General features: G+C 42.8%; 5 protein-coding genes across 8 annotated transcripts; 3 read left to right on the top strand and 2 right to left on the bottom strand.

Moving 5' to 3' along the window:
• Positions 1-1610: 1610 nt before the first annotated feature.
• Positions 1611-12156, top strand: pcif1 (phosphorylated CTD interacting factor 1). The gene is made up of 16 exons (XM_058054655.2): positions 1611-1761; positions 2879-3030; positions 3104-3228; positions 3320-3445; positions 3509-3642; positions 3730-3884; positions 5574-5721; positions 5785-5868; positions 5939-6038; positions 6200-6359; positions 8457-8626; positions 8705-8791; positions 8864-9048; positions 9120-9213; positions 10034-10209; positions 10291-12156. Exons 2-16 carry the CDS (start codon positions 2907-2909, stop codon positions 10598-10600), a joined length of 2178 nt encoding a protein of 725 aa, XP_057910638.2. The 5' UTR covers positions 1611-1761; positions 2879-2906; the 3' UTR covers positions 10601-12156.
• A 799-nt stretch (positions 12157-12955) lies between these two features.
• On the top strand, positions 12956-18913 carry LOC131106019 (deoxynucleotidyltransferase terminal-interacting protein 1). The gene is made up of 13 exons (XM_058054659.2): positions 12956-13216; positions 13308-13378; positions 13470-13566; positions 13718-13816; positions 15552-15611; positions 15674-15724; positions 15796-15854; positions 15924-15966; positions 16035-16093; positions 18306-18366; positions 18441-18512; positions 18578-18633; positions 18701-18913. Exons 1-13 carry the CDS (start codon positions 13151-13153, stop codon positions 18807-18809), a joined length of 903 nt encoding a protein of 300 aa, XP_057910642.2. The 5' UTR covers positions 12956-13150; the 3' UTR covers positions 18810-18913.
• Positions 18914-19070: 157 nt separating this feature from the next.
• polr2j (RNA polymerase II subunit J) lies at positions 19071-20194 on the bottom strand. Its single transcript, XM_058054667.2, has 3 exons — positions 19813-20194; positions 19528-19636; positions 19071-19261 (listed from the first exon to the last, which is right to left on the bottom strand). The coding sequence occupies exons 1-3, from the start codon at positions 19953-19955 to the stop codon at positions 19160-19162; spliced, it is 354 nt and encodes a 117-aa protein (XP_057910650.1). The 5' UTR covers positions 19956-20194; the 3' UTR covers positions 19071-19159.
• Positions 20195-20407: 213 nt separating this feature from the next.
• Positions 20408-22927, top strand: LOC131106022 (ubiquitin-conjugating enzyme E2 C). Of its 3 annotated transcripts, none has more exons than XM_058054665.2 (7): positions 20408-20435; positions 20736-20844; positions 21005-21032; positions 22190-22276; positions 22346-22550; positions 22618-22677; positions 22773-22927. In XM_058054665.2, the coding sequence occupies exons 2-7, from the start codon at positions 20738-20740 to the stop codon at positions 22808-22810; spliced, it is 525 nt and encodes a 174-aa protein (XP_057910648.2). In that variant the 5' UTR covers positions 20408-20435; positions 20736-20737; the 3' UTR covers positions 22811-22927. The 3 variants fall into 3 exon arrangements, with proteins under 3 accessions (XP_057910648.2, XP_057910646.2, XP_057910647.2); XM_058054663.2 differs by having other exon boundaries at positions 20676-20844; positions 22773-22926; XM_058054664.2 differs by having other exon boundaries at positions 20681-20844; positions 22773-22926.
• Positions 21134-25236, bottom strand: LOC144902040 (regulator of G-protein signaling 9-binding protein). Of its 2 annotated transcripts, XM_078798525.1 has the most exons (4): positions 25103-25236; positions 24792-25008; positions 24517-24720; positions 21135-24433 (listed from the first exon to the last, which is right to left on the bottom strand). In XM_078798525.1, exons 1-4 carry the CDS (start codon positions 25142-25144, stop codon positions 24096-24098), a joined length of 801 nt encoding a protein of 266 aa, XP_078654651.1. In that variant the 5' UTR covers positions 25145-25236; the 3' UTR covers positions 21135-24095. The 2 variants fall into 2 exon arrangements, with proteins under 2 accessions (XP_078654650.1, XP_078654651.1); XM_078798524.1 differs by lacking the exon at positions 25103-25236 and having other exon boundaries at positions 21134-24433; positions 24792-25080.
• Position 25237: the final 1 nt, after the last annotated feature.

Genomic DNA, 25237 nt, shown 5'->3' on the forward strand with positions numbered 1-25237 from the left:
CCGCATCAGTTTTTAAAAAAAAAACAAAAAACGCATTTATTAAAAAAAAACACATTTAAAAAACTTTGCTTTGGTTCCGATTTTCTACAAGAAAAGCTCTGATAAAACATTCCACTGTTCTCAAATATCTTACTTTTTATTTTTCTACACAAAATAAGATGAAAAATAAATAAATCAAGAATAAAGAAAATCAATCAATCAGTAATAAATAAATAAATATAATAATAATAATAAAACGGCAAATAATAAAAACTTAAGAAACCACATATAGTTGGTGGGTAGACAAATTATTTTTTTCAGATTAAAATGAACAAAGCATTATTAGAGCCCTGTAGACATGACAAAACACGACTATAGTCACATTTATATTTTTTTTATTTACAACATATTGCGCAACTGCAGGGTCTTGAGACACATGCTAACTCGCAAACTAGAGAGCTAGCGACCTAAACGGTAGCCTTCAAGTTATTTCCTTTAAACTTAAATAGCCAAAAACTTACCACTTCCACACGGATAGGGAGGATAACTATTAACAGTTATTTAACCTTTAACATGAACATGAATCAAACGTAATAATTTTTTCTGGGTACATGATACCATACAGCATCCATATCAAACTTGCGCGGTCCGCACTAACATTCAACTTTCATATCAAGGCGGGGGCCTCAAACTAGCATCCTGCGGGCCACATTTGGCCCGCGGGCTGCATGTTTGAGACTCCTGGCTTAGACAATATAAAGAGTTTTTGAATGTGCTGAAGAAGGAATGTTCCGTGACCCTGATCAGAAACCCCCCCAGCGACCCACAGGTCCTGGAGGTGCCTGGAAGCGCCAACAGCAACCCTGCAGATGTTCCTGTTAATCCTGCAAGAATGTGCCAAGAAATCATAAAACAATAAAAGTAATTACTCTCACATACACACACACATAAACAAACCCCGTTAGAATTGTTTTTACAAGTGTCACAGGAGTTTGAAGCTGACAAGCCTTTCTTCTTAAATAATCTTTCTACAATAAATGTTATTTTTGTAATTATGACTTTATTCCCTTATTATTATATAATTGTTTTCAATATTCAAAAATTACATATTTATTTTGTTTGTTTCTCATAATAAGATGATGGATTTATTCTAATAAAATTGACACTTTTTAAAATCTTACTATGACATTATTAGTGTTTGTAAATTTTGTAATATTATGACTTCCCAATTTATAACGTTTTTCCCCCACCCTATTATTAAAAAAATTACAACTTTTTCCATTGTGTGTTTGTTTCTCACAATATTAATTTTCTTTAAAGTTCTCCAACTTTATGTCACTAAAATGTAATTTATTCCTGACATTAAGTTATTCTTACACAATTATGACTTTTTCCTCATTTCCTTTCAATTTTTTTATTTTAATATTTTTTTATTTATTGTAAAATTACTGCTTCTTAGTTTACTTGTTAAATTATTATTTTAGAATGACCACAAATGGCCCCTTGGGCCACACTTTGGACATAGTTGAACTAAAATAACAAATATACTGTAAACGCTATAGCTGTTACAGTATTTGGGCTAAACGCAGCGCATTCTGGACCTGCCCAGTATGGCGGCAGAAACATGACATGTGAGGACAGGAAGCGGATCAGACTTTGCGCCTGCGCAGTCACTCTTCGCTGGTCCCTGTAAAGATGTCTGAGCAGGCGGGGAGGGAGCGGAGCGGAGGACCCGAAACCAACAGGCAGAGCTCGCAACTCTCCGCATTTCAAACAGTCCAGGTAAGGCAAGGCGGGCCAGGAGAACAGCTCTAACGGAACCGAAACGCGTCGGAAGGTTCCAGCTTTAAATTGAACCACGCAAATGGCTCGCGGGGCGGCTGAGTTTGTAGCAAGGACTAGAAATGGTATGCGAGACGCACAGCGCTGTGGTAGGGGCGTGTCCGCCATCTTGTCTGAGAAGTGGCGCCCAAAGAGCAGCTCCGGCCGTACAAGATGGCAGTTAATGACTGCACCTAAAGGTAGCACGAGCCCCACTTGGTGCTTTTAAGTAACGTTTGCCTCTTTCGGCTCTGCTCTGGACTGGTTTCAACATCCGACGATTCCATGTCTTCCGACTGGGATCCGACGAGCCAGTCGCAGCCTTTTGTTGTCCTCCCCCCCTTTCCCTCCTTCTCCTCCTCCTCCGTGTTTGTTTAGGACAGCTGCTTTGCGCATGCGTGTAACCATGGCGCTCATTTCTGGGGTCGAGAAGGAAAACAAGCGAAATTGATCGAATGTATTCACTCGGCGTTTGAAATGACTACCTATGAGCTTACACGGAGCCAGTGTGAGTGTTTGTCCGCACTGGACAGCGCTTGGAGCCGCTTCCCGCCGCCCGGAGTGACCGGCTTACCGCGGATCTCATCTTTACTGCCTTGATGAAGCCAAGACACTGTTATGATACATAGCATTTCAACGTAAGGCTACAATGCTCCATTCTATACCCTACTATTGGTCTCAATGAATCCTAATGTACTATTATTATAGTGTATAATGCAGTTCTTGAGTTAAATGTGCTTAATGCTTTCATCCTGACAAGTTCACACCAAAATACTGTACTATATCCTGTTTTGATGGAAATCTTACTGGTCACAATTGACTCTGCTCACTGACTACATGTATAAGTGTATATGTAGTTACAGTGCTGTATATAAATTCATATATAAGTAGTGGGCTATTAGAGTCAACATTTGACTTCAAACACTAAAGCAACACATTTCACACTTAGAAATGCTTAGAAAATACATTTAAGATAGACCCATGCATTGTTTTTGTACTGTGCTCGGGTTGGTAGTTTTGACTATTTACCCCCCAAAATAAAAATTTTCTTTTGAAAAGTGTCTTTCTGACCTGGCAGGTCCATGTCATTCTGACGAGCAGCTGAGATGTCCAATGACAGCCAGGGATCAGTGAAGGGGGAGGCGGCCATTGTGCATTCTCCCACTGTCTCCGCCTCCTCACAGGGACCGCCCCTTTCTCCTACCACCTCAAAACCACCTGAGCTGCCAGGTACCCCTGTCTGTCCCCCACCTGTGTGTCTCTCGCCTGTCTGTTTTGAGTGTATCACTTGTCTCACCTACAGATGAGCTCATTCAAGCCGGCTGGTCCAAGTGCTGGTCTCGGCGGGAGAACCGGCCGTATTATTTCAACAGGTTCACCAATCAGAGCTTGTGGGAGGTGCCAGTGTTGGGTCAGCATGACGTCATTGTGAGTTGGAGCGGGAGAGCGGTTGTGTGTCTATATAAATATATTCTTTTTAACTGAATATTGTCACTTCTTATGGCTTGTCCGTGCGCAGTCTGATCCGTTAGGCCTGAACGCAGCACCTGCAGAGGGCGGAGACAGTAACGTAGGTAATGGCCAGAGGAAGAGGCGGAGCTCTGACGAGCAAGCGGGGGGTCCTAACAGCTTGAAACGGGCCAAGGTAATAGAGTATTAAAGAAGGGATGGGAGTTGGAAGTCCTCTACAAAGAATTCTATTTTTTAGGTTGAGCCCACCACGCCCATCTCTCCCAGCACCCCGGGTGCCAAACCCTGGAGCACCGCTCCTGATGAGAAACAAACTCCATCAGCCACTCCAACGACCCCGAACCCAGCCCCTGCTCCCTACAGACCAGCGATGTAAGTCACGATGCTCCAGCTCTGTCTTTTACTAATATATGTGCCAGATTCATTTTCTCCCCTTTTTATTGTGTTTTTAATCAACAGTATCTACTGGGATCTGGACATCCAGACCAACGCTGTGATCCGAGAACATCCTCCTGCTAACCACTTGCCCCCCCACCCTGAGGTGGAGCTGCAGAGGGCTCAGCTGGTCACCAAGCTGAGGCAACACTATCACGAGCTGTGCCACCAGAGAGAAGGTACATTCACACACACTTGCACACTGTCTTTAGTAGCATTTTGCATACATAAAAAAGCTTTTGTTTTATTATTTGGGGGCTGATTTCCCATATTTTGGCCAATAACCAATATATCGGCGTACATATGAAAAAAGAGCATTGATATACACTGGATATATACTGTACATGAACATAAATTCTTATGACACCCAAAATATGACTCAGCACAAGAAGCAGAAGACTACTAAATTAAAATAATGAACTTTAATTAGTATTAATTTAACTTATTATTTGAAGCGGCTACACACTGTTCCCCACTGCCTGTGAAATGAAAATGTGCATTTTGTGCATTTTGGTAATTAGCATAGAACTGGATGCTATAGTTGACCATTTTAAAATAAGGGACTGCATTCAGAGGGAAATGATAATACATAGACCAGGGGTCTCAAACTCAATTTACCTGGGGGCCACTGGAGCTAGGGTCTGGGCAAGGCTGGGCCGCATCAGGTTTTCCCCCCAAAAAAACGCATTTATTAAAAACAGAAAAATATACAAACTTTTTCGGTGCTTTGGTTCCGATTTTCTACAATAAAAGCTCTGATAAAACATTCCACTTTTCTCAAATATCTTAATTTTTATTTTTCTGCACAAAATAAGATGAAAAATAAATAAATAAATCAAGAATAAAGAAAATCAATCAGTAATAAATAAATATAATAAGAATAAAACGGCAAATAATAAAAACTTAAGAAACCACATATAGTTGGCAGGTAGACAACTCATTTTTTTCCAGATTAAAATGAACAAAGCATTATTAGAGCCCTGTAGACATGACAAAACACGACTATAGTCACATTTATACTTTTTTTATTTACAACATATTGCGCAACTGCAGGGTCTTGAGACACATGCTAACTCGCAAACTAGAGAGCTAGCGACCTAAACGGTAGCCTTCAAGTTATTTCCTTTAAACTTAAATAGCCAAAAACTTACCACTTCCACACGGACAGGGAGGATAACTATTAAGTTATTTAACCTTTAACATGAACATTAATCAAACGTAATATTTTTTTCTGGGTACATGATACCATACAGCATCCATATCAAACTTGCACGGGCCGCACTAACATTACTGCACTTTCATATCAAGTCGGGGGCCTTAAACTAGTGTCCTGCGGGCCGCGTGTTTGAGACCCCTGCTTTAGGTCATACTGATGATTTTTCTCATTTACAGAATACATTTATTTCTAATCCTTTTTAAGCTACAACCGTTGGAAATGGTAATATCATAACTGAATATTTTCTTGACGCCTACAAGGGACAAAACTACATTTTATTGTAACAGTATAGCTGCTTTCAAAACATGCAATATATAGAATTACAACTGAATACATTACTTGGAACATTCTACAAATTATTTTAATTATGCCATTAACTTGTGACTACATGAGCCCCTGTAAATCATGGAAGTATGAAGTGAAGTAGGACACTTTGTAGTTGTCTTATATTAATGACATGGTAGTTAACCGTTGCATATAGCTTTATCTCACAAAAGGTAATTTCCATAACTTTAAAACGCTGTAAAAATCTAGAATGTTGAATATGCGTTTTTCCGCATTGGGTTTTAATGAGCCAGTTTTCTTTCTGTCTGGAAGGGTGAGAATTTGCAAGGGAAAGTCACCTGTGTGTGTGTGTGTGTGTGAGACACAGGTATTGACCCACCCCGGGAGTCGTTTAACCGCTGGCTGCTGGAGAGGAAGGTCATTGATAAAGGTCTTGACCCCTTGTTGCCGAGTGACTGTGAACCCGTCATATCGCCGTCCATGTTCAGAGAGGTCATGAACGACATTCCCATCAGGTATGTGTGATTGCAAGCGCCGGTGGCGATGACGGTAGTGATGGCCCTCTCATCTCATCTCAGGTTGTCTCGTATCAAGTACAAGGAAGAGGCCAGGAAGTTGCTGTTTAAATACGCTGAAGCTGCCAAGAAGATGATCGACTCCAGGTAGGCTGCTGTCAACCAATCAGCTGCTGATTCCGACAGGAGTCTTACCTATGACGTCTGACCTGCACAGGAATGCCAGTCCTGAGAGCAGGAAGGTGGTAAAGTGGAACGCAGAAGACACTATGAGTTGGCTGCGCCGGGATCACTCTGCAAGCAAAGAGGACTACATGGTAACCTTTGACCTTGTATACACTTCCTGGGGGGATTTTGAATGTTGGTGGTGTTATTTGGTGTTTGAGTCTGATGGCGGAGGGGAAGCTGTTTTTGTGGCGGGAGTTTTGACTCAGAATGGAGACGTGCAGTTAACTTGTGGTCATGTGACTGTGCGCAGGACCGCCTGGAGCACCTGAGGCAGCAGTGTGGTCCTCACGTGGCTGCCGTTGCCAAAGACTCTGTGGAGGGAATCTGCTCCAAAATCTACCAACTGTCCTCAGAGTACAGTCGTCGTCTGAGACAAACACACCTTAGTCTACTGCAGGACCCGCCCACAGGTATACACACACACACACACACACACACAGCGTTAATGGAGTATACACGAAATGCAGGCACATTTGAGATTCTGCTTTCACTGCCTCACCCATTTATAAATTCTTCAATTAAAAATAGTCTTTTTTTTTTTCAGAAAACACGCATTCACCACAAAATGCTAATAATTTATAAATATGTGATGACAGAAAATACAGAAAAAAATATCTCAACTATATGTTATATAGTTTATTATTTTTATTATTTTTTATTATTTATTACTGTATTATTTTTCCAGTTATTTACTGTAGACTTGGGACATGCAGGTGATTGTCCGGCGTTGGCTACATTAACTGTCGTTTGGCTGATGAGCGTGAGCCTCGTACATTCATCATGTGAAGTGTTTGTTCTTCCAATGTCATATTAAATTAAAGCTTTTTAACGCCCTACACGGCAAGATATATTTCATGGCTGATTTTGCAAAGTGCGTAATTGATATCACTCTCACAACCGGTAAGTCCCACACGGCAGACATTATCGCTTTGGGTTTGGCACGCCTTTTCAGTGTGAAGGAAAGGAAAGTGGGCAGGAGATGCTCATTACAGGCTGCATATCTGCAGTAGTACGAGCCAGGGGTGATCAGCATTGAAAGACATTTATTTAGTCATTCACAGAAATCAGACGGATTTTGATCGGTGGCTGATCGATTGGCGCATCCTTAATTATGACTTTATTCCCATAATATATTGACGGTATTCCTGTAATGTAACTTTTTTTAACAACCAAATTATCATAATTTCTAGTGTATAAGCCACTACTTTTTCCTAAACTTTGAACCTTATGGCTTATACTGCGATGCCTCTTAAATTATGACTGTGTTGTGATCTTGCGACATGTCCTATAATTTACTACAAATCATTTAAATACTGTGCCGCTTGTGAGTCAATGAGGAAACGGTAGCTTTTTCTTTAGCAAGTGACTACACAAACTATAAGGGAACTCACAACAAGCTTGTCAACCCATCAGAAATCACAGGTTATTACTCAGGCCAACCAACAGTCACTGTGCCATCTTACAAAAAAAATATGCTAAATTCATCACACAGCAACTTACCACTCAAAAGTACCAATGCAGGTTTAAAATAAAAAGCAACAGCTTTTTTTCCGATGATGCATTATTCACAGCAGAACAGCTCGTTGGACTATGTGTACTCTCGCCGATGCTTTACTTAACCATGTTTGAGGTGGCAAGAGGGGACGTGTTGAGTTGTCAAAACACCACTAATGGTGAAAGGGATGTAATATCATATTTTGATTTTATTCTCCTAAAATTACTACAGATTTTTCTGTTTTTTGGCTGGTTTTAGATTATGTGATAAATGAGTGAATTTAGGGGCGGCACGGCGGTCGAGTGGTTAACGCGCAGACCTCACAGCCAGGAGACAAGGGTTCAATGCCACCCCAGGGCTCTACATTAAAAACCAAAATGACTTGCCCATAGGGAATCCTTAAGGTGAGAACTACTTGCCCGAACTTGCCCCATGTAAAATGAAAAGACTGCCATAATGATATCATGTAATTTTTTGTGGCATCACATGAGAATCTCAAATAAATAAAATAATAAAATAAATAATACCTTACACATTGTAGTCGTAGTAAGCAGTGATATTTATAAGTTGTGCACCACAATGAAACGCTATTGAATAGACACATTTGTGTACTAGTAATGTGTTTTTAATCCAGAAAAAAAATGCTCAATGGTCAAACAATAATTTGTGAAGCAAAGGTGAGAAAAATCCACAGAGAAATGGAAGCGCTAGATTTTGTAGCTTGTGCAAAATCAGCACTTGTAGATAGAGAAGCGGTAGAAAATGAATGAATGAGTGAATTTAGAGTGTGCCGCATGTCATTGAAAGCTGCCGGGGGCTGCATGTTGGACACCCCTGGTCAACATAGTGTTCATAAATCAAGTAGTCTCCTTTGCCTCCATTGTTTCAAGTCACGGTTAACTGCACCTTGTTCACATGTAAATTCACACGCACAAACTGAGGCCCCGCCCACAGGTCCCCACAAATAGCTGACATCCTCATCCTCATCTTGTGTGGTGTGGTGTGTGTTCAGAAGCGTGCACGTCGCCGTCGCAGTCTCGCTTGGTCTACTGTTACCCACTACGCCTGGCGCAGCCGTCGCCGCCACTACCACGTGTGGAGTTGCATTTTGAGAACGACGTGGCGTGCCTGCGCTTCAGAGGAGAGATGGTCAAGGTGAACAGAGGTCACTTCAGCAAACTGGTGAGTACAGCCGATGTCGTCGGATGCGGTTCACATGTTGGTATTAATAACGCTTTGCTTATGTGAACCACTATGTAGGAGTTGTTGTACAGGTACAGCTGCATCGATGACTCTCGCTTTGAGAAGTTCCTGTCCAGAGTGTGGTGCCTCCTCAAGAGATACCAGGTCAGCTGACCCTGCCAGCTTGTCAGATGCTCTGACGGGACCATTGTATTGATGCCCTGTGTCCATGTGTAGGTGATGTTTGGCAGCACGGCGAATGAAGGCACAGGCCTGCAGGGGGCGCTGCCAATGTCTGTCTTTGAGGCCTTGAATCGACAGTTTGGCGTTTCCTTTGAGTGCTTCGCCTCGCCGCTCAACTGCTACTTCAAACAGTTCTGCTCCGCCTTCCCCGACACCGACTGCTACTTCGGATCTCGAGGGTAAGGTTCACCACCTGTGTGTAGTGACGGGGATGCGTGTGTTCTCACGGTGTATGTGTGTGTGTTTGCAGGCCTTTCCTGTCTTTCTGTCCAGTCAGCGGCTCCTTTGAAGCCAACCCGCCCTTCTGTGAAGAGCTGATGGACGCCATGGTGACCCACTTTGAGGTGAGACACAAAGACCTTTTAAATCAGGGGTCTCAAACTCAATTTACTTGGGGGCCACTGGAGCTAGGGTCTGGGTGAGACTGGGCTGCATCAGGTTTTCCAAAAAAAAAGAAAAAAACGCATTTATTAAAAACAAAAAAATTAAAAAAATTTGGTTCCAATTTTCTACAAGAAAAGCTCTGATAAAACATTCCACTGTTCTCAAATATCTTACTTTTTATTTTTTTTCACAAAATAAGATGAAAAATAAATAAACAAATCAAGAATAAAGAAAATCAATCAGTAATAAATAAATAAATATAATAATAAAACGGCAAATAACCAAAACTTAAGAAACCACATATAGTTGGTGGGTAGACAAATTATTTTTTTCAGATTAAAATTAACAAAGCATTATTAGAGCCCTGTAGACATGACAAAACACGACTATAGTCACATTTATACTCTTTTTATTTACAACATATTGCGCAACTGCAGTGTCTTGAGACACATGCTAACTCGCAAACTAGAGAGCTAGCGACCTAAACGGTAGCCTTCAAGTTGTTTCCTTTAAACTTAAATAGCCAAAAACTTACCACTTCCACACGGATAGGGAGGATAACTATTAACAGTTATTTAACCTTTAACATGAACATTAATCAAACGTAATATTTTTTTGGGGTACATGATACTATACAGCATCCATATCAAACTTGTAGAACTTGTAATAGATCACTTTTGTATCATTAAAAAAAATGATAATGGATTATGTCTTCCACGGTGATGCACGCTGTTCCAACATGCATGACCTTCAATGTACTATAAACAATGCCTTCCTCAGGACCTTTTGGACCAGTCCACTGAGCCGCTGTCCTTCATTGTCTTTGTCCCTGAATGGCGCGACCCTGTGACCCCGGCCCTGAGTCGCATGGAGGGAAGCCGATTCATCCGTCATCAACTGAGCGTCCCGGCCTATGAGCACGAGTATCGCTCTGGGAGTCAGCACATCTGCAAGAGGTTTCCAAAGACTGTGGCACTACTGCTGTACTCTTGTGGATGCTGCTGTTGTGACAGTAATACTCATGTGTGTACTTGCAGGGAGGAGATGTACTACAGAGCGGTCCACGGTACTGCAGTACTCTTCCTCCAGAACGATGCCGGTTTCGCCAAGTGGGGCCCGACACCAGAGCGCCTGGCAGAGCTGACGGCGGCGTACCGCCCCTCTTCCTCACGCACCTCCTCCTTGTCCTCCCCTGGGCCCGCCCACACAACCGCAGGCGACAGAGACTCTGCCCCCAAGCCTGCCGACAGGATGCAGAGCACGTTGATCTCGCCAGGTAGCCATGACAACAACAACAACAACAGCAGCCGAAGCAGCAGTCCACAAGACAAGATGGCTGCCGTGTAAAGGAGGTGTGGCTTGCTTTGTGACTCCGCCCCCATCACTTTCTTTAGTTCACTTTGTCCCTCACCAGCATCTGTAGCACCCTCCGCCTTTGTCCACTTTCACGTATCTTACCCTTGTGTTGTGATTGGTGGAAGCACGTCTGGACGGTTTGTTGTGTTGCAGCAATAATAAACTTCCCACTCGTGACGTCACACGAGGACTCTCATTGGTCCTCTCACAGACGACGCTTTGGGACTGGTTGACAAGGCAGCTATCTTCTTTTTTTGGTTTTTCACCCTTTCGGACTCTGCAGTCAGAGACAGGCTGTGACATCACAGACACGTTAGAGCAGCAAGCGGACCTCTCAATCCTAATCTAATTGACGGACAGGAATTCATATGTGTTCACATTTCATCATGACCTTCTGTGTCCTTGTGAGCGTCCAAGCGGAGACGGCAAGTTTGGCTTCACTGCTGCCCTTGTCTCCAGAGCAACGGTGGGGAGGCACAGGTGTGTCATTTGTGTGTGATGTCACATAACGTAGATAAAGTCATGTGACCTGTTAGTTGAAAGTGGGGCAGGCTCCTCCCACTCGACGCCGCTGGTGTTCTTTGCTGTGATTGGTCCAATCAGGCGCCTGCTTGCTGCTGTGTAGATAATGTACAGTCCAACTGATCTCAAGTCTGTTGATGTTCATTCAGTTTGCCCCTCCATGATTTTTATTTGTTTTAATTTAACATTTTTAAAGAACATGTTTTCTGTATTGTAATGTTTACAATAGTTTGAAACTAAACCAAAGTGTTGTTATAAAAAAAATCTATATATTGTGTCTGCATCTACACTAATGCTGAAGTCAATCCAGCATTTTTTTTTTTGTGTCATGTTCTTAGTGCATGAAATGTTTTTCTTGAATATTTTCCTGCTTGAATCTTCACTGCGGAGTGTCTCAACGCCTGTGTTTCATTTCTGAGGAGTAGAGCTAAACAATATGCAAAAACATTGTATTGCCATTATTTGAACGGATAGTTGATTGTGTGTTTTTTTTTTTTTTTTTAGTTGACACCTGCTTTTGTGACCTGTTTGGCTGTTTTCCTTTTTTTTTGTTTGGAGCCTTGTTAGCTTTCAGTGTTTTGTTAAGTTTTCTAAAAGCAACTGACCTTTTCCAACATTGTTTATAAAGATGTATGTCTTTACGATGAATGAAAACATGCGACTATTACCTTAACACGTCCAATGAAGTTTAGACTTTTAAAGGGAAACATGACTCACCATGTGATACATGCTTTATTGTTTTGAGAAAAAGTGAGCTATTTAAATGTTATGGGCTACAGATGATTGTTTTAAATTACATTTCTGTAAAAAAAAAAAGTGTTCATTGTGATTTTTAATACTAACTGATATGAAATGCGACTGCAATCAGCAGCATTTTTTTGTCCTTGAAATTGTGCGTTTTAGCAAGCAGAACTTGTGTAAATAGGAGTGGATGCAGGCTGGAGAATGTACATATGCTCTGTTTTACGTCTCGCCTACAGACAAAATGCAGTTTCACGCCCAGTAAAGATATATTCAATCCTTCATATCTGGTGTCTTTTGCTTTGGGAGAACTTGCACTACATGCATTGCACTAACAAGGTTGTGATTGCAACATACTTAAAACCAATTGGGGCTCTATGGAAAATAATCAATTAAAAAAGAAACCTCCAGAAATGCCAACCTGTATTGTTTTTAAACTGATCTGGGGGTTTCAGAAAAATCAAAGTCGGTGAGCCATTTTGATATTTGTATATATTGTTAAATTTTGTAAAAAAAAAATATTTAAATCACAATCTTTGTGTTCGTTATTTACATTGTCCCTTTTTGCTCAATTCCCATTTATGCTGGGTTTTTGCAGCTAATAAAAAAGTGAGCCCCAGGCTGCATATGGCCCCTAAGCCGCACTTTGGCGCCCGTTATTTGGTGGGGGAACAAAGAGAAACATGGCCCCCTGTAGTTTTACTGGCCAAAAATAACGTTAAGCTGTATTTAAACAAAGCTTATCAGGCATTAGTACCAAGCAAAATCGTCTTTCCCCTGTACAGTTTACTGTTTGCAAGCTCAACATTTGTTTTTGCTAACGTGTGATTAGCCGTCTTTGCTATCGCTCCATAAACGCCAGCGTTGGCGTTCAACTCACTGTTGTTGCAATGTTAGGCGTTTGTTCTGCCTTTAAAATGTTTCATTTACAATAAAGTCTCATTGTAAATGTGAATACTTTTAGCTATAAGCATTAGACATATTACATTGTATCATGTACATTTACTAAAACAACATTCTGGTTGTTGTCACCGGAAGTCACGAAGACAAAACAAAATGCATTTACGCTGAAGCGACCGGAAATCGGAATAATTTGTCAAAAGCGGAAACCAACTGACGTAAAAGTCAGTAAACATTTTTTCAGCACCCTCCCGGTTTGACTGGTGTCTCGCACACGGTTAACGACTCGGTCCCCATTCGTTGGACTCCTCATATCGTGACATTTAAAATTAGCTTATAGCTTTAGCTCTTGTTAGCTTAGCCGCGCTAGCTGCTTTGATGGGAGCCCACCGAGCAGAGGGAGACCGGGACTGGATGCAACAGGACGGCCCGGAACACAATCGGGTAACCTTACCGATGATGTTGCACTACAAAATGAAGTATTCAGCTGCGACGTTCGAAATAATTGTAATGGTTCTGTGTGTGTACGTGGTAGAACCCATGGAACCTGATGATAAAACATCGACACATTCACAGGAGAGGAAGGCGATCACAAATGACAGTCAGGTCAGGACTGGGTTCTGTTCAATTCGGTTCCTGTATAAGTTCCACTGGCTCCATATTGGCATCTTTAACACTTAAGAGTGTGTGTGTGTAGTTACACAGACCCTCAGGTGTCCATGGACCTTCTGAGGGCGGTCCTACAGCCCAGCTTCAACGATGACATCATGGCTGTGTTCAGGAAATACCACAAGGTCTGTATGTATGTATGTATGTATGTATGTATGTATGTATGTATGTATGTATGTATGTATGTATGTATGTATGTGTGTGTGTTTGTGTGTGTGTTTGTGTGTGTGTGTGTATGTGACAGGGTGGTTCTCACCAGGGTACTGCTGCTTCCAGTTCTTTGAAAAGGCTGCGGAGAACGTTAAGGAGAACGTTGGAGAGGAAGTCCAGACTGATCAGCTGATCAAGGAGGCCTGCAGAAATGTTCTGGAACATGTAAGAACACATGACACAACTGCCTACTGCACCATGTTGGCTTACAAATATACATACAAATATATTTACTGTATGCGCAACACCCATGCCAAAATTACACTCATGTATTCCTGCCGCAAGGCATGCTAGGTAGCTTGTGGCTGTCTTCCTCCCAAGGCATGCTGAGGACTACCCAGCGTGCCTTAAATAAGTCATGTTACAAGTCATGTGTAACACTTGGTTGTTGTTTATTAATCACGTAGTAGCAGTAGTTGATTCATGTAATACATTCAATTGCTGTGGATGTGTTATGTAAATTTGTTGCACCGTGAGTAAGTATATCGCTCTGCTTGATGACCACCTATATATATATGTGTGTGTGTATATTTATGTGTATGTATATATATATATATATATATATATATATACAGTGCATCCGGAAAGTATTCACAGCGCTTCACTTTTTCTACATTTTGTCATGTTACAGCCTCATTCCAAACTGTATTAAATTAATCTCTTACCTCAAAATTCTACACAAAATACTCAATTATGACAATGTGAAAAAAGGTTTTTTTGACATGTTTTTAATTTATTAAAAATAGAAAACAAAAAAATGACATTTACATAAGTATTCACAGCCTTTGCCATGAAGCTCAAAATTGAGCTCAGGTGCATCTTTTTTCCACTGATCATCCTTGAGATCTTTCTACAGCTTAATTGGAGTCCACCTGCAGTAAATTCAGTTGATTGGACATGATTTGGAAATATAATAACTGTCTATATAAGGTCCCACAGTTGACTGTGCATGTCAGAGCACAAACACCAAGCATGAAGTCAAAAGAACTGTCTGTAGACCTGCGAGACAGGATTGTCTTGAGGCACAAATCTGGGGAAGGATACAGAAACATTTCTGCTGCTTTGAAGGTCCCAATGAGCACAGTGGCCTCCATTATTCGTAAATGGAAGACGTTTGGAACCACCAGGACTCTTCCTAGAGCTGGCCGGCCTTCTAAACTGAGCGATCGGGGAAGAAGGGCCTTAGTCAGGGAGGTGACCAAGGCCCCAATGGTCACTCTGTCAGAGCTCCAGCGTTCCTCTGTGGAGAGAGGAGAGCCTTCCAGAAGGACAACCATCTCTGCAGCAATCCACCAATCAGGCCTGTATGGTAGAGTGGCCAGACGGCTGTGAATACTTATGTAAATGTCATTTTTTTGTTTTCTATTTTTAATAAATTCAAAACATGTCAAAAAACCTTTTTTCACATTGTCATAATGGAGTATTTTGTGTAGAATTTTGAGGTAAGAGATTAATTTAATTCAGTTTGGAATGAGGCTGTAACATGACAAAATGTAGAAAAAGTGAAGCGCTGTGAATACTTTCCGGATGCACTGTATATATATATATATATATATATATATATACATATATACACATACACACATACATTTTGGAATTTTTTCAAATTTCTGCATAAAATCACCATTAAATGTGATCTGCTCTTTGTCAAAATCGCACAGATGAAAAAATAGTGTCTGCTTTTACTAAAACCACCCAAACATTTATAGGTTTTCATATTTTAATGAAGATAGCATGCAAACAATGACAGAAATGGGAGGAATAAGTAACTAAACCCTCTGCCTAAGGAGACTTAAAGAGCAATTGGTGTGTATGTAGTATAAGGCGTTTACCCACCCAGCCTGTTGTTGTTGTTGTGTTCTCTGCGTAGTTGCCATAGTAACCTGTGATGCCATTGCAGGCCAAACTATTGTTTCCAGAAAGCGAAGTGAAGAAGTCCAGCTCAGAGGCGGCGGTCAAGGTAGGCCCTCATGCACACATGAAGAAGCATCTCAAGCGTGATTCATGTTCCCGTTTTGTCAGAGGTCCAGAGAAGACACCTGCAGTCAGAGAGGAAGCCCCGTCCCCAAAAAGGTCGGTGACCCTTCATGTTTGATTGGTCTCACAGTTTGTGGACCTCTCACCTCCGCTTGTTGTCTCCTTAGAGGAAAAACCGTAGCGGCGCTGCGGCGATGTCCGATCGCCCTTTGACCTTCTCCAGTCAGTGAGTATCACAGCTGAAGTGCTTAAAAGGCATCACGCTATGAAAGACCTAACATGCGTGTGTCCTCAGCATCAAGATCAAGTCAGAAGCCATCAAGAGAGAAGGACCTAAGGTGAGTGCATGACAAGGGGGAGGAGCTAACAAGCATGCCAGAGCTTATTGTGTACGTTTCACACACAGTGGAACCCGTCCAGGCTGAGTGACAGCAGCACGTTTGTTCTGGGCTCCAGAGCCAACAAGTGAGTCATGTAAACATCCTGTTATGACCTGACCCACGTTAACATGAATAGACAACATGTCATTTGACACAATGAAAGGTAGAACGCCATCAAAACACCCATCTGTACCTTGAGAAACCGTCATGTGTGCCGTGAGGAATTATCCAATATCACTTTTTATAATTAACATTGATTAATCATCATTTGCAAATATTATGTCAATAGTATACATGGACCCAAATATTCCAATTGCATTTGGTTTATTTGTTCAAACGGAAAGAATTGAACGGGAAAGGAATATTCCTTTAACCAATCCGATTGAGGTATCTTGTACCTGCTCAGGGTGCGTTCTTCTTTGTGGTGTTTTTCTTCTTCTGTTGTTTATTGGCGGTTGACAAGCAGCTTTCGTATGCATTACCGCCATCTGTGAACCAGAATCTAAACCCTTCTATACTTTATTCACAAGTGCAGTTTTATTAAAAAAGAAAATATATATCTATATAAAACGTGTCCTGAGTTTAATTATAAAATATTAGCAAGATTGAATTTGATCTTTTCCTGTTTAAATTTATCCCGGGTGCATTCTTTCAGGGCATGCTCAGATATGACGTAACACGCAGATCCAGACGTTCTTCACTTTTAAAAATGGAGGCCAGCAATCGGCACTGTACTAAGCAAAGTTTGCTTTTCATTCAAACAAAATTTCAAGATCGGACAGACGAAAAACTGGCAATACGGAGTTATTCCAACAAGTGAAAGAAAAACTCGGGGAAGCCGGTATCATGTGATGTTGATGTTTACGTTTTACTGGGCATGCCCAATTGACTATTCTGTTTGATTTTCACGGCGCATGTAGACAAGAGATTGGAGTATTCCTTTCCATGGATACCATTGTTTCCCGAAAGGTCATTCGGAAAGAGAAAAACTGGTCATGCAAAAACGTGGCTACTGTGGAGTGTCTGTGGTGTAAAGACTGGCAGAGCAATGTAATATTGGTCCGTGTGGCAACACCTACCTTGTTCCTCCCATAGACTTGTGATGATGCACGTGTGAGGTCGATTTTTCCAATGTAAAAAAACGTGCCGTGACTCAAAAAAGGTTGAAAAACACTGTTCTATGAGAGGCAAAAAGTTGATGATGCAAGTGCATCGTAGAAAAGATCATATTTAGTGCAATTGTAGGGTGTAAAAACGGCCACAAAGTGGCAGAAGTGTAAGTGATAAGAGCTTGGCATGCATCTTTTCCATGTATCAAAGGGATCTATTATGCTTTTTCCACTTCTTTTGACGAGAAATGATGTTAGGATGTTGTATTCTCGTGTTAAACAATGACAGGGTTTTAGATAATGAGGTTTGTGAGCCCTGAAAGAAGTTCAGGTCGGACTTCTTTATATGGCCGTTCCAACCGATCACAGCAGAGTGGGCATGCCCATAGGCGGGTCGTATTTGGAATAAATTAAAAGAGACCGTTTTGGAAATCCAAGGAATTACAGCTGGAATAGGTGCAGATTCTGGAAGATCTAGAAAGCTTTCTGAAAATGGGCTTAATAGGTCATTTTTAACTCACTCATTTTTAACACAGCAAACAGGAAGTGTAAAAGCATGGAAGTGAGTGTAGCGTGCAGAATGTTGCACATTGAGGAGAAATTTTAACGTTCAGTTCCAATGTTAAAATTGTATTGTAAATAGTTCATGGTGTTATATTTAGACATTTATATTTAAATGTACTTTATGATACTACGAGTTTCCGCGGTGTTAATTGTGTTGCTGGTTCCTTATGATCACAAACATGCTAGTACTAGTTAGCAGCGGAGCTAACAGCGTTGAGCTAAGGAAGTAATAAGAGGACCAAACAGCAAAATGAGTAACAGCCATTTTTGGGGCTGCACGGTGCTTCAGTGGTTAGCGCGCAGACCTCACAGCTAGGAGACGGGGGTTCAATTCCACCCTCGGCCATCTCTGTGTGGAGTTTGCATGTTCTCCCCGTGCATGCGCGGGTTTTCTTCGGGTACTCCGGTTTCCTCCCACATTCCAAAAACACGCTAGGTTAATTAGCGACTCCAAATTGTCCATAGGTATGAATGTTAGTGTGAATGGTTGTTTGTCTATATGTGCCCTGTGATTGGCTGGTGCTAAAACCGAAAAACAAAACAATGTCCATGATAACTTTACTAAGTGTACAAGAGACATTTTAGGTTGGATTTTTCCAGTGTGTGATGTCTGTCACTGTGCAGGGCGCTCGGGATGGGCGGGACTAGAGGACGGATTTACATCAAACATGCTGACCTGTTTAAGGTAAACACACACACGCTGACCTCTGCGGTCATGAGGGCTATATGGTCGGTTGTCATGGTAACACTGTGTGTCAGTATGCGGCAGACACAAAGGACAAGCAGTGGCTGGCTGAGCGTCACCACATGAGGGCGACGGGGGGAAAGATGGTGAGTTAGGAGCTCTTGTTGTTACCATGGCGACATGATGATGCGACTCATGCTTGCTTGCTCAGGCATACCTGCTGATTGAGGAGGACATCCAGGATCTGTCTCGCAGTGACGAGTACAAGTGAGTCCCATGTTGTCATGGTAACCAACACAGCCCATATTGACTGTGTGTGTGTGTGTGTACGCAGGGACTGTCCCGACGTCAAGATGGACGAGATGAAGCCGTTCACGGTGCCCCAGTGGATGGTGGAAAAGATGCAGAGAGCCATGGAAGCTCAGAGAGACGCTGACCTTTGACCCACACACCGGCTTCATAACTGATCATGTGACTAGAAGGTTCAGATGTGATTTTAATTGTAATGGCTGTTTTTTTTTTAAGAAAGAACCTGTCTTGGTGATGACTTTCTTCTCCATTTGTGTTAGGGGTGTCCAAAGTGTAGTCCAGCCACAGCTCCTTTCTTATTGGCGCAGGACACGGTTAAACATGGCCTGCATTAGGATATTACACAGACAAAACTAAAATGGCTGACTGCCTGTGCATCTTAGCGGTGTCAGCCAACCACACCAATGAGAGTCAAAGTCTTTATTTACAGAAAAAAAATATTTCAAGGTGAAGTGATGTTTTGGGCGCAAGCTGACGGAGATTATCACTCGATGCCTTCTTGTTTGTCTTTGATGGCTACTCTGAAGCGCTCCTCCAGCAGAGACAACTCACTGATGAGGTCAGTGATGGCATTCGTAAAGGCTTCCTGTCCAAAAAAAAAAGCCTCTTCAAACTCTGCAGTGTATGTGAGTACAGTAACCCACAGGAGCAATCACATAACAGCAACGCTTGGAAATGATCTAAAACTAAATGCACACATACAACAAGAAAATGCTGCAATTGCATTAAAAGTTTGGCATTCCTGATAAGCCTGGCTAACTTCCATTTTGCTCTGTTGCACTTGTTTTAATGGCGGTGTGCTTTTGGGTTTTGGATTATTTCTGTATTTCAACATGTTTGTATGTATGTTACCTGTGGACTGTAGTCAGATGTTGTCTGCACTCGGATGACAATCTTATGCTCCAGAGGATGTGGAACTTTATAACCAGCAAAGAGAACCTGGGGATCCTTGAGCAGCTGCCTGCAGAAAAAACACGCGTAATGATACAATCATTAGAATTCAATGCAATGATGTAAGTTATCAAATGATTTAATCGCCAATGTGAGCAGCAGTTAGGCTCGAATGTTTGATATTTGAATTCAACCTAAGAGTAAAGTTTTACAGTGGAAGGTTAGCTTGTTAGCTTAGCCTCTTACGCGCGGATGATGTTTCCCAGCGTGTGGTCCTCCTTGTTCAGTGTGAAGAGACATGAATTTGGGACTTTGGTGTCTTTTGTGATTGTGATCTTCTTCTCACCATCAAACAACAAAAATGACTCGAAAGCTGGAGGTGCGTTCATCTTTGCGGAGCGTGTTGTACACAACAGCCGGAAGCGGAAGCACGACTATGTAATCTTTTTCAGCCGCAGTGCCTCATGAGCGCCCCACTGTGGAATTGGACTTATAGTGAATTAAATATAAAATCTTCAACAAAATTGAATTATTTAAATATGTCCTTTCGTATTTTGTGTTTACTTTGCCAATGCAAAACATACTGACTCAATTCAATTCAAAAGCAGGAAAGCCAATGACGTCATAACGGCAGGCTCGTTGGTCACCAACTTCCGGGATAATACTCCTGTCCAATCACAACGCATGGTTATTCTTGTAGGCTTTTTTCATTGGTTTATGGGGAAGGTAAGGTTTGTATTTGAAAGTCAATCGTTGATTGGCTTAGATTGTGTGCACGCATCCGTTTAAACTGGGGCGGCAGTAAGCTGACTGAATTAGCGACATCTTGTTTTTGTTTTGTTTTTTTAATCAAGCTTCAGTGGCAGACGGTGAGTGTAACAAAACTGGGAGTTTTAAATGTACGTTATGATACTACGAGTTTCCGCGGTGTTAATTGTGTTGCTGGTCCCTGACGAACATGCTAATACTTGTTAGCAGCGGAGCTAACAGCGTTGAGCTAAGGAAGTAATACGAGGACCAAACAGCAAAATGAATAACAGACTGAAGTAAAGTAGTCATGGAGACGCAGAGAGTTTAAATATGAGACCTAGCCTGTGAATATGTCTCAGTGAAGATTTCATTGTTTGAACGGGTGTCTCAGTCTAAAACCAAACCGCAAACCGAAGCAGTGATGGCATCCCAGAACGTGGACCCGGCCGCGGCTGCTGGAGCGTCTACAGCGGCTCTGAAGGGCAACGACGGCGGTGGCAGCGGCGCCAAAGGCTCGGTGACCAAACGGTGAGACCAAAACATTGACGTTCTATTTGATGATGGTTTGGTAAGTTCCACTTCTCCATACTGCATCACGTGACGCCAGAGCCGACTTCTGTTTGGTGTTGTGGAAAATCTGGATTCTGCTTGATTTGAAAAATCTCTGAAAGTTGTTTTTGTGTTGCAGGCTGCAAAAGGAGCTGATGACTCTGATGGTGAGTCCTTTACTATTTACTTTACTATTGTGCTTTGCAGTTACACTCAAGTTTGAAATGATCCACACAAAATCAACTAAAGCCATAAAATGTCAAATATCTCCAGTAAAATCTCATTTTGAAAGGTCACAAAAATACATTGTTTTTATTTCAATATAAATATGTAACATAGGTCTTGCTTTTCTAAAAGTAAAAATCAAATATATCATTAGAAAGAAAATGGCTTTGATATTTTACATTTTGGAAACTAAACAAGTTGTTAAAAAAAAGCCTCCCATCCATCTAAAGTAGTCAGCTATCCCAGCTGTCTTCCAGCGAGAGGCGGGGTACACCCTGGACTGGTGGCCAGCCAATCACAGGGCACATTCATACCTATGGACAATTTGGAGTCGCTAATTAACCTAGCATGTTTTTGGAATGTGGGAGGAAACCGGAGTACCCGGACAAAACCCACGCATGCCCGAGGAGAACATGGAATTGAACTAGGGTCTCCTAGCTGTGAGGCCTGCGTGCTAACCACTCATCCACCGTGCAGGCTCATATTAATATTATTCATTCATTCATTTTGTACCGCTTCTCCTCACGAGGGTCACGGGGGTGCTGGAGCCTATCCCAGCTGTCTTCAGGCAAGAGGGGGCGTACACCCTGGACTGGTGGCCAGCCAATCACAGGGCACATATAGACAAACAACCATTCACACTCACATTCATACCTATGGACAATTTGGAGTGGCTAATTAACCTAGCATGTTTTTTTTGGAATATGTGCGGAAACCAGAGTACCCGGAGAAAACCCACGCATGCACGGGGAGAACATGCAAACTCCACACAGAGATAGCCGAAGGTGGAATTGAACCCTGGTCTCCTAGCTGTGAGGTCTGCGATAATTGTAAAAATGAAATGCAAAATCATTGAAAGCTCTAAAAAAAAAAAAAAAAAAAAATTACCGGCAATGATATTTTTTGGTATTTGATGGCAAAATATGCAGGCAGTACAGTACTGGTCTACTCTACTAATGGTAGTTCACAAGCTTCTGCTTGTTGTAGTGGACGGACCTGCTCACTGTTGTGGTTGCTAAGTAAAGTGAAAGTTAAGTTGGTTTTCAGCGCACTCAGACTTGTACTGCACTCTTTAAGAATGTGACTTGTGTTGATGCAGATGGCCGGCGATAAGGGGATCTCTGCGTTTCCAGAATCGGATAACCTCTTCAAATGGATCGGAACCATTGACGGTCCCCAGGGGACGGTAAGTCATCTCTTCCTGGCGTTTCCATTAGGAGAAGCCGTCCCACGGTTGCGCTGGTGTCCGTCTCAGGTGTACGAGGGTCTGCGGTACAAGTTGTCTATGGAGTTCCCGGCCGGCTATCCTTACCAAGCCCCCTGGGTCCGCTTCCTGTGTCCGTGTTTTCACCCCAACGTGGATGAGCAGGGCTTCATCTGTCTGGACATCCTGAAGGACAAGTGGTCGGCGCTCCTCGACGTCCGCTCAGTCCTGCTCTCCATCCAGAGCCTGCTAGGAGGTAGCTGCTCGCTAAATAAGTTCCGCTCGCTCTGTTAGCCTGACCTGACTTCTCTTCGTCATTTCAGAACCCAACAACGAAAGTCCGTTGAACGTGGCTGCAGCTGAACTTTGGTCAAATCAAGAAGGTGAGGAGTTGGAAGATGCTGCTGATGGAATAGAATATCTTTTATTGTTTACTTTACATCCGAACATTTTGAACATATTTCCATTTGTTCTCCAGCCTACAAAGCTCATCTACACTCCACCTTCCAGAAGTGAACCTGCTCGCCTTTTTTTAAAATCCTTTGTGTGTCTTCTGTTTGTACAATATTTTTATGTTTGCCTTTGCTGCTTCAATAAAGTTCTTAATTCAAATGCAAGCACTTGAGTTTGAACTACCATATCTAGCCGGCACTTCCCTCATTCAAATTGAATGCCAAGCCAATTTAATGAGGTTTCCCAGTTGTGGGACTAATAAAGGCGGATCTTGGCTCTCTCTCTCACCATGGTGACTTGGCTAAACCCCTAACCTAGTCCCGGCCAGGTCAGGGCCTGACTTTCATCTTGGACCTATGTGCAAGAATAATAATTAGTATTCTACTGTATATTACAATATTTGATAGAGTAATGAGCACTCTGAGGCATCAATCAACTGGAAGTAAAGAGTATTGCCCGTACTGCCACCTAGTGGTCACAATGACATACAGCATTGCAAAACTATAAAAAATTATTTTTTTCATTCATTTTCTACCGCTTATCCTTACAAGGGTCGTGGGAATGCTAGAGCCTATCCCAGCTGTCTTCCAGCGAGAGGCGGGGTTCACAACCATTCACACTCACATTCATACCTATGGACAATTTGGAATCGCTAATTAACCTAGCATGTTTTTGGAATGTGGGAGGAAACCGCCGTACCTGGAGAAAAGCCACGCATGCACAGGGAGAACATGTAATTGGTGGAATTGAACTAGGGTCTCTTAGCTGTGAGGCCTGCGTGCTAACCACTCGACCACCGTGCAGCCTCATATTAATATTATTCATTCATTCATTTTCTACCACTTATCCTCACGAGGGTCGCGGGGTGTCCTGGAGCCTATCCCAGCTGTCTTCAGGCGAGAGGCGGGGACACCCTGGACTGGTGGCCAGCCAATCATATTGACACATATTGACAAACAACCATTCACACTCACATTCATACCTATGGACAATTTGGAATCGCTAATTAACCTAGCATGTTTTTGGAATGTGAGAGGAAACCGGAGTACCCGGAGAAAACCCATGCATGCACGGGGAGAACATGCAAACTCCACACAGAGATGGCCGAGGGTGGAATTGAAACCCGGTCTCCTAGCTGTGAGGCCTGCGTGCTAACCACTCAACCACCATGCAGGAAAAATTGGTTTAGTTAGCGTCCATTTGTTGAACCTTCTGGAATGAATTAATGAGGCTAACCAAGGTTCTACTAAATTGGTTACTGGGAATTGCAGTTATTATTTTGTCGATTTTTAGTTTTGTAATGAAGAGATTAATTCTTTTTAACTGACTTTTCCAGGTTAGTGACTCATTATTTAAACATGGCCGCCGAGCCAACACAGCCCAGTCCAAAGCAGGGGGGCTGACAGCAGCCGGCCATCTTGTCACCTGAGACCACCTCAACCTCCATCAGGTTCTCCAAGCTGTCATCATGCTCCACATGCTCCTCCTGACCCTCCACCCATGCCGGCTGGGTGGCCTCCACAGACCAGAAAGGCACCGGAACCCTCAGCTGCATTTCGTTCAGCAGGGCCTCCAATCCTTCAATGTGCTTCTCCAAACCGGGACTCGGATCCTCTTCCAAGCTGGGCCAGGGGGTCTGAATGGAGGCCGCGCGAGCTGCCACGCCCACCACACCGTCCAGACATCCTGAAGGCAACAACACACATACATAATACACAGCTTTGGTGAGGATCTGGATAAAGGTTCAAATCCTAATTCTCATGACTGACCTGTGTTGACCAATGAGCGCCTGTCGTTACGCTGCGTCAACGGGAAGTGTTCAATCAAGTGGCTGGCCTTGCGGAGGTCAAAGAGGAAGTACTCTACAGTCGACAGGAAGTGAACCCACAGTCGCTCCAATGCTAACCTGTCGTCTGTCCCCGAAGGGGCGGAGTCAGAGTCTGAAAGAAGCCTGGTGAGACGTCGAAGCAAACCTGCGGAAACCGCAACGCACCATAAGTTGTTGGCATGCGTTCGTTTCTCCTCACAAACACGTTGCTGTTACCGCCGCACATCCCGTGCGCCATCGACCTCGTCTCATCCAGCTCCTCTCGCAGGAAGCTGCAGTCTGCTGAACTACCCAGCGACGCCGCCAGCTGCTGGAAGCAGGACGTCGCTTTCACCAGCGCTTCCTGAGCACGCTCACATTCCCCGCGTTGACGCCGTCGTGCCGCGACCTCGTCTAGCGTGCGCCGCCATGGACTCACGACATCATCGACGCCCTGTTGGTGGCAAACAGAAGCGTCATTGATGTCACTGATGTTCAAACATCCTGTGGACACCATGAGAGCTTAGGAAGCATGGAAGACAAATGACCTGCAAGCGACGTCTCCACGCTGCTGCTTCTTCTTGTGTCATGGAGGATGTGCAGCATCAAGCAAGCGGCAGGTTTCCACAAACATCTTTCTTCTCCTCCCAGGGGGGCTGCCTGTGCTTTTAATGAGCACATAA

Source organism: Doryrhamphus excisus, linkage group LG18 (genome assembly GCF_037039965.1).
Source record: "Doryrhamphus excisus strain RoL-2023G ecotype Guam linkage group LG18, RoL_Dexc_Guam_v1.1, whole genome shotgun sequence".
NCBI lineage: Eukaryota > Metazoa > Chordata > Actinopteri > Syngnathiformes > Syngnathidae > Doryrhamphus > Doryrhamphus excisus.

Excerpts from the sequence above, each read along its gene's own strand:
- LOC131106019 (XM_058054659.2), top strand. The coding sequence starts at position 13,151 with ATGGGAGCCCACCGAGCAGAGGGAGACCGGGACTGGATGCAACAGGAC. Across the intron at positions 13,817-15,551 it reads GCAGAAATGTTCTGGAACAT|GCCAAACTATTGTTTCCAGA; the intron begins GTAAGAACACAT and ends ATGCCATTGCAG. Across the intron at positions 15,725-15,795 it reads GAAGCCCCGTCCCCAAAAAG|AGGAAAAACCGTAGCGGCGC; the intron begins GTCGGTGACCCT and ends TTGTCTCCTTAG.
- LOC131106022 (XM_058054665.2), top strand. The coding sequence starts at position 20,738 with ATGGCATCCCAGAACGTGGACCCGGCCGCGGCTGCTGGAGCGTCTACA. Across the intron at positions 22,277-22,345 it reads TTGACGGTCCCCAGGGGACG|GTGTACGAGGGTCTGCGGTA; the intron begins GTAAGTCATCTC and ends TGTCCGTCTCAG. Across the intron at positions 22,678-22,772 it reads ACTTTGGTCAAATCAAGAAG|CCTACAAAGCTCATCTACAC; the intron begins GTGAGGAGTTGG and ends TTTGTTCTCCAG.
- polr2j (XM_058054667.2), bottom strand. The coding sequence starts at position 19,955 with ATGAACGCACCTCCAGCTTTCGAGTCATTTTTGTTGTTTGATGGTGAG. Across the intron at positions 19,637-19,812 it reads CTGGGAAACATCATCCGCGC|GCAGCTGCTCAAGGATCCCC; the intron begins GTAAGAGGCTAA and ends TTTTTTCTGCAG. Across the intron at positions 19,262-19,527 it reads CATCTGACTACAGTCCACAG|GAAGCCTTTACGAATGCCAT; the intron begins GTAACATACATA and ends TTTTTTGGACAG.
- LOC144902040 (XM_078798524.1), bottom strand. The coding sequence starts at position 25,071 with ATGGTGTCCACAGGATGTTTGAACATCAGTGACATCAATGACGCTTCT. Across the intron at positions 24,721-24,791 it reads GGCGCACGGGATGTGCGGCG|GTTTGCTTCGACGTCTCACC; the intron begins GTAACAGCAACG and ends CGGTTTCCGCAG. Across the intron at positions 24,434-24,516 it reads GCGCTCATTGGTCAACACAG|GATGTCTGGACGGTGTGGTG; the intron begins GTCAGTCATGAG and ends TGTTGCCTTCAG.
- pcif1 (XM_058054655.2), top strand. The coding sequence starts at position 2,907 with ATGTCCAATGACAGCCAGGGATCAGTGAAGGGGGAGGCGGCCATTGTG. Across the intron at positions 5,722-5,784 it reads ATGAACGACATTCCCATCAG|GTTGTCTCGTATCAAGTACA; the intron begins GTATGTGTGATT and ends ATCTCATCTCAG. Across the intron at positions 8,627-8,704 it reads GAGGTCACTTCAGCAAACTG|GAGTTGTTGTACAGGTACAG; the intron begins GTGAGTACAGCC and ends ACCACTATGTAG.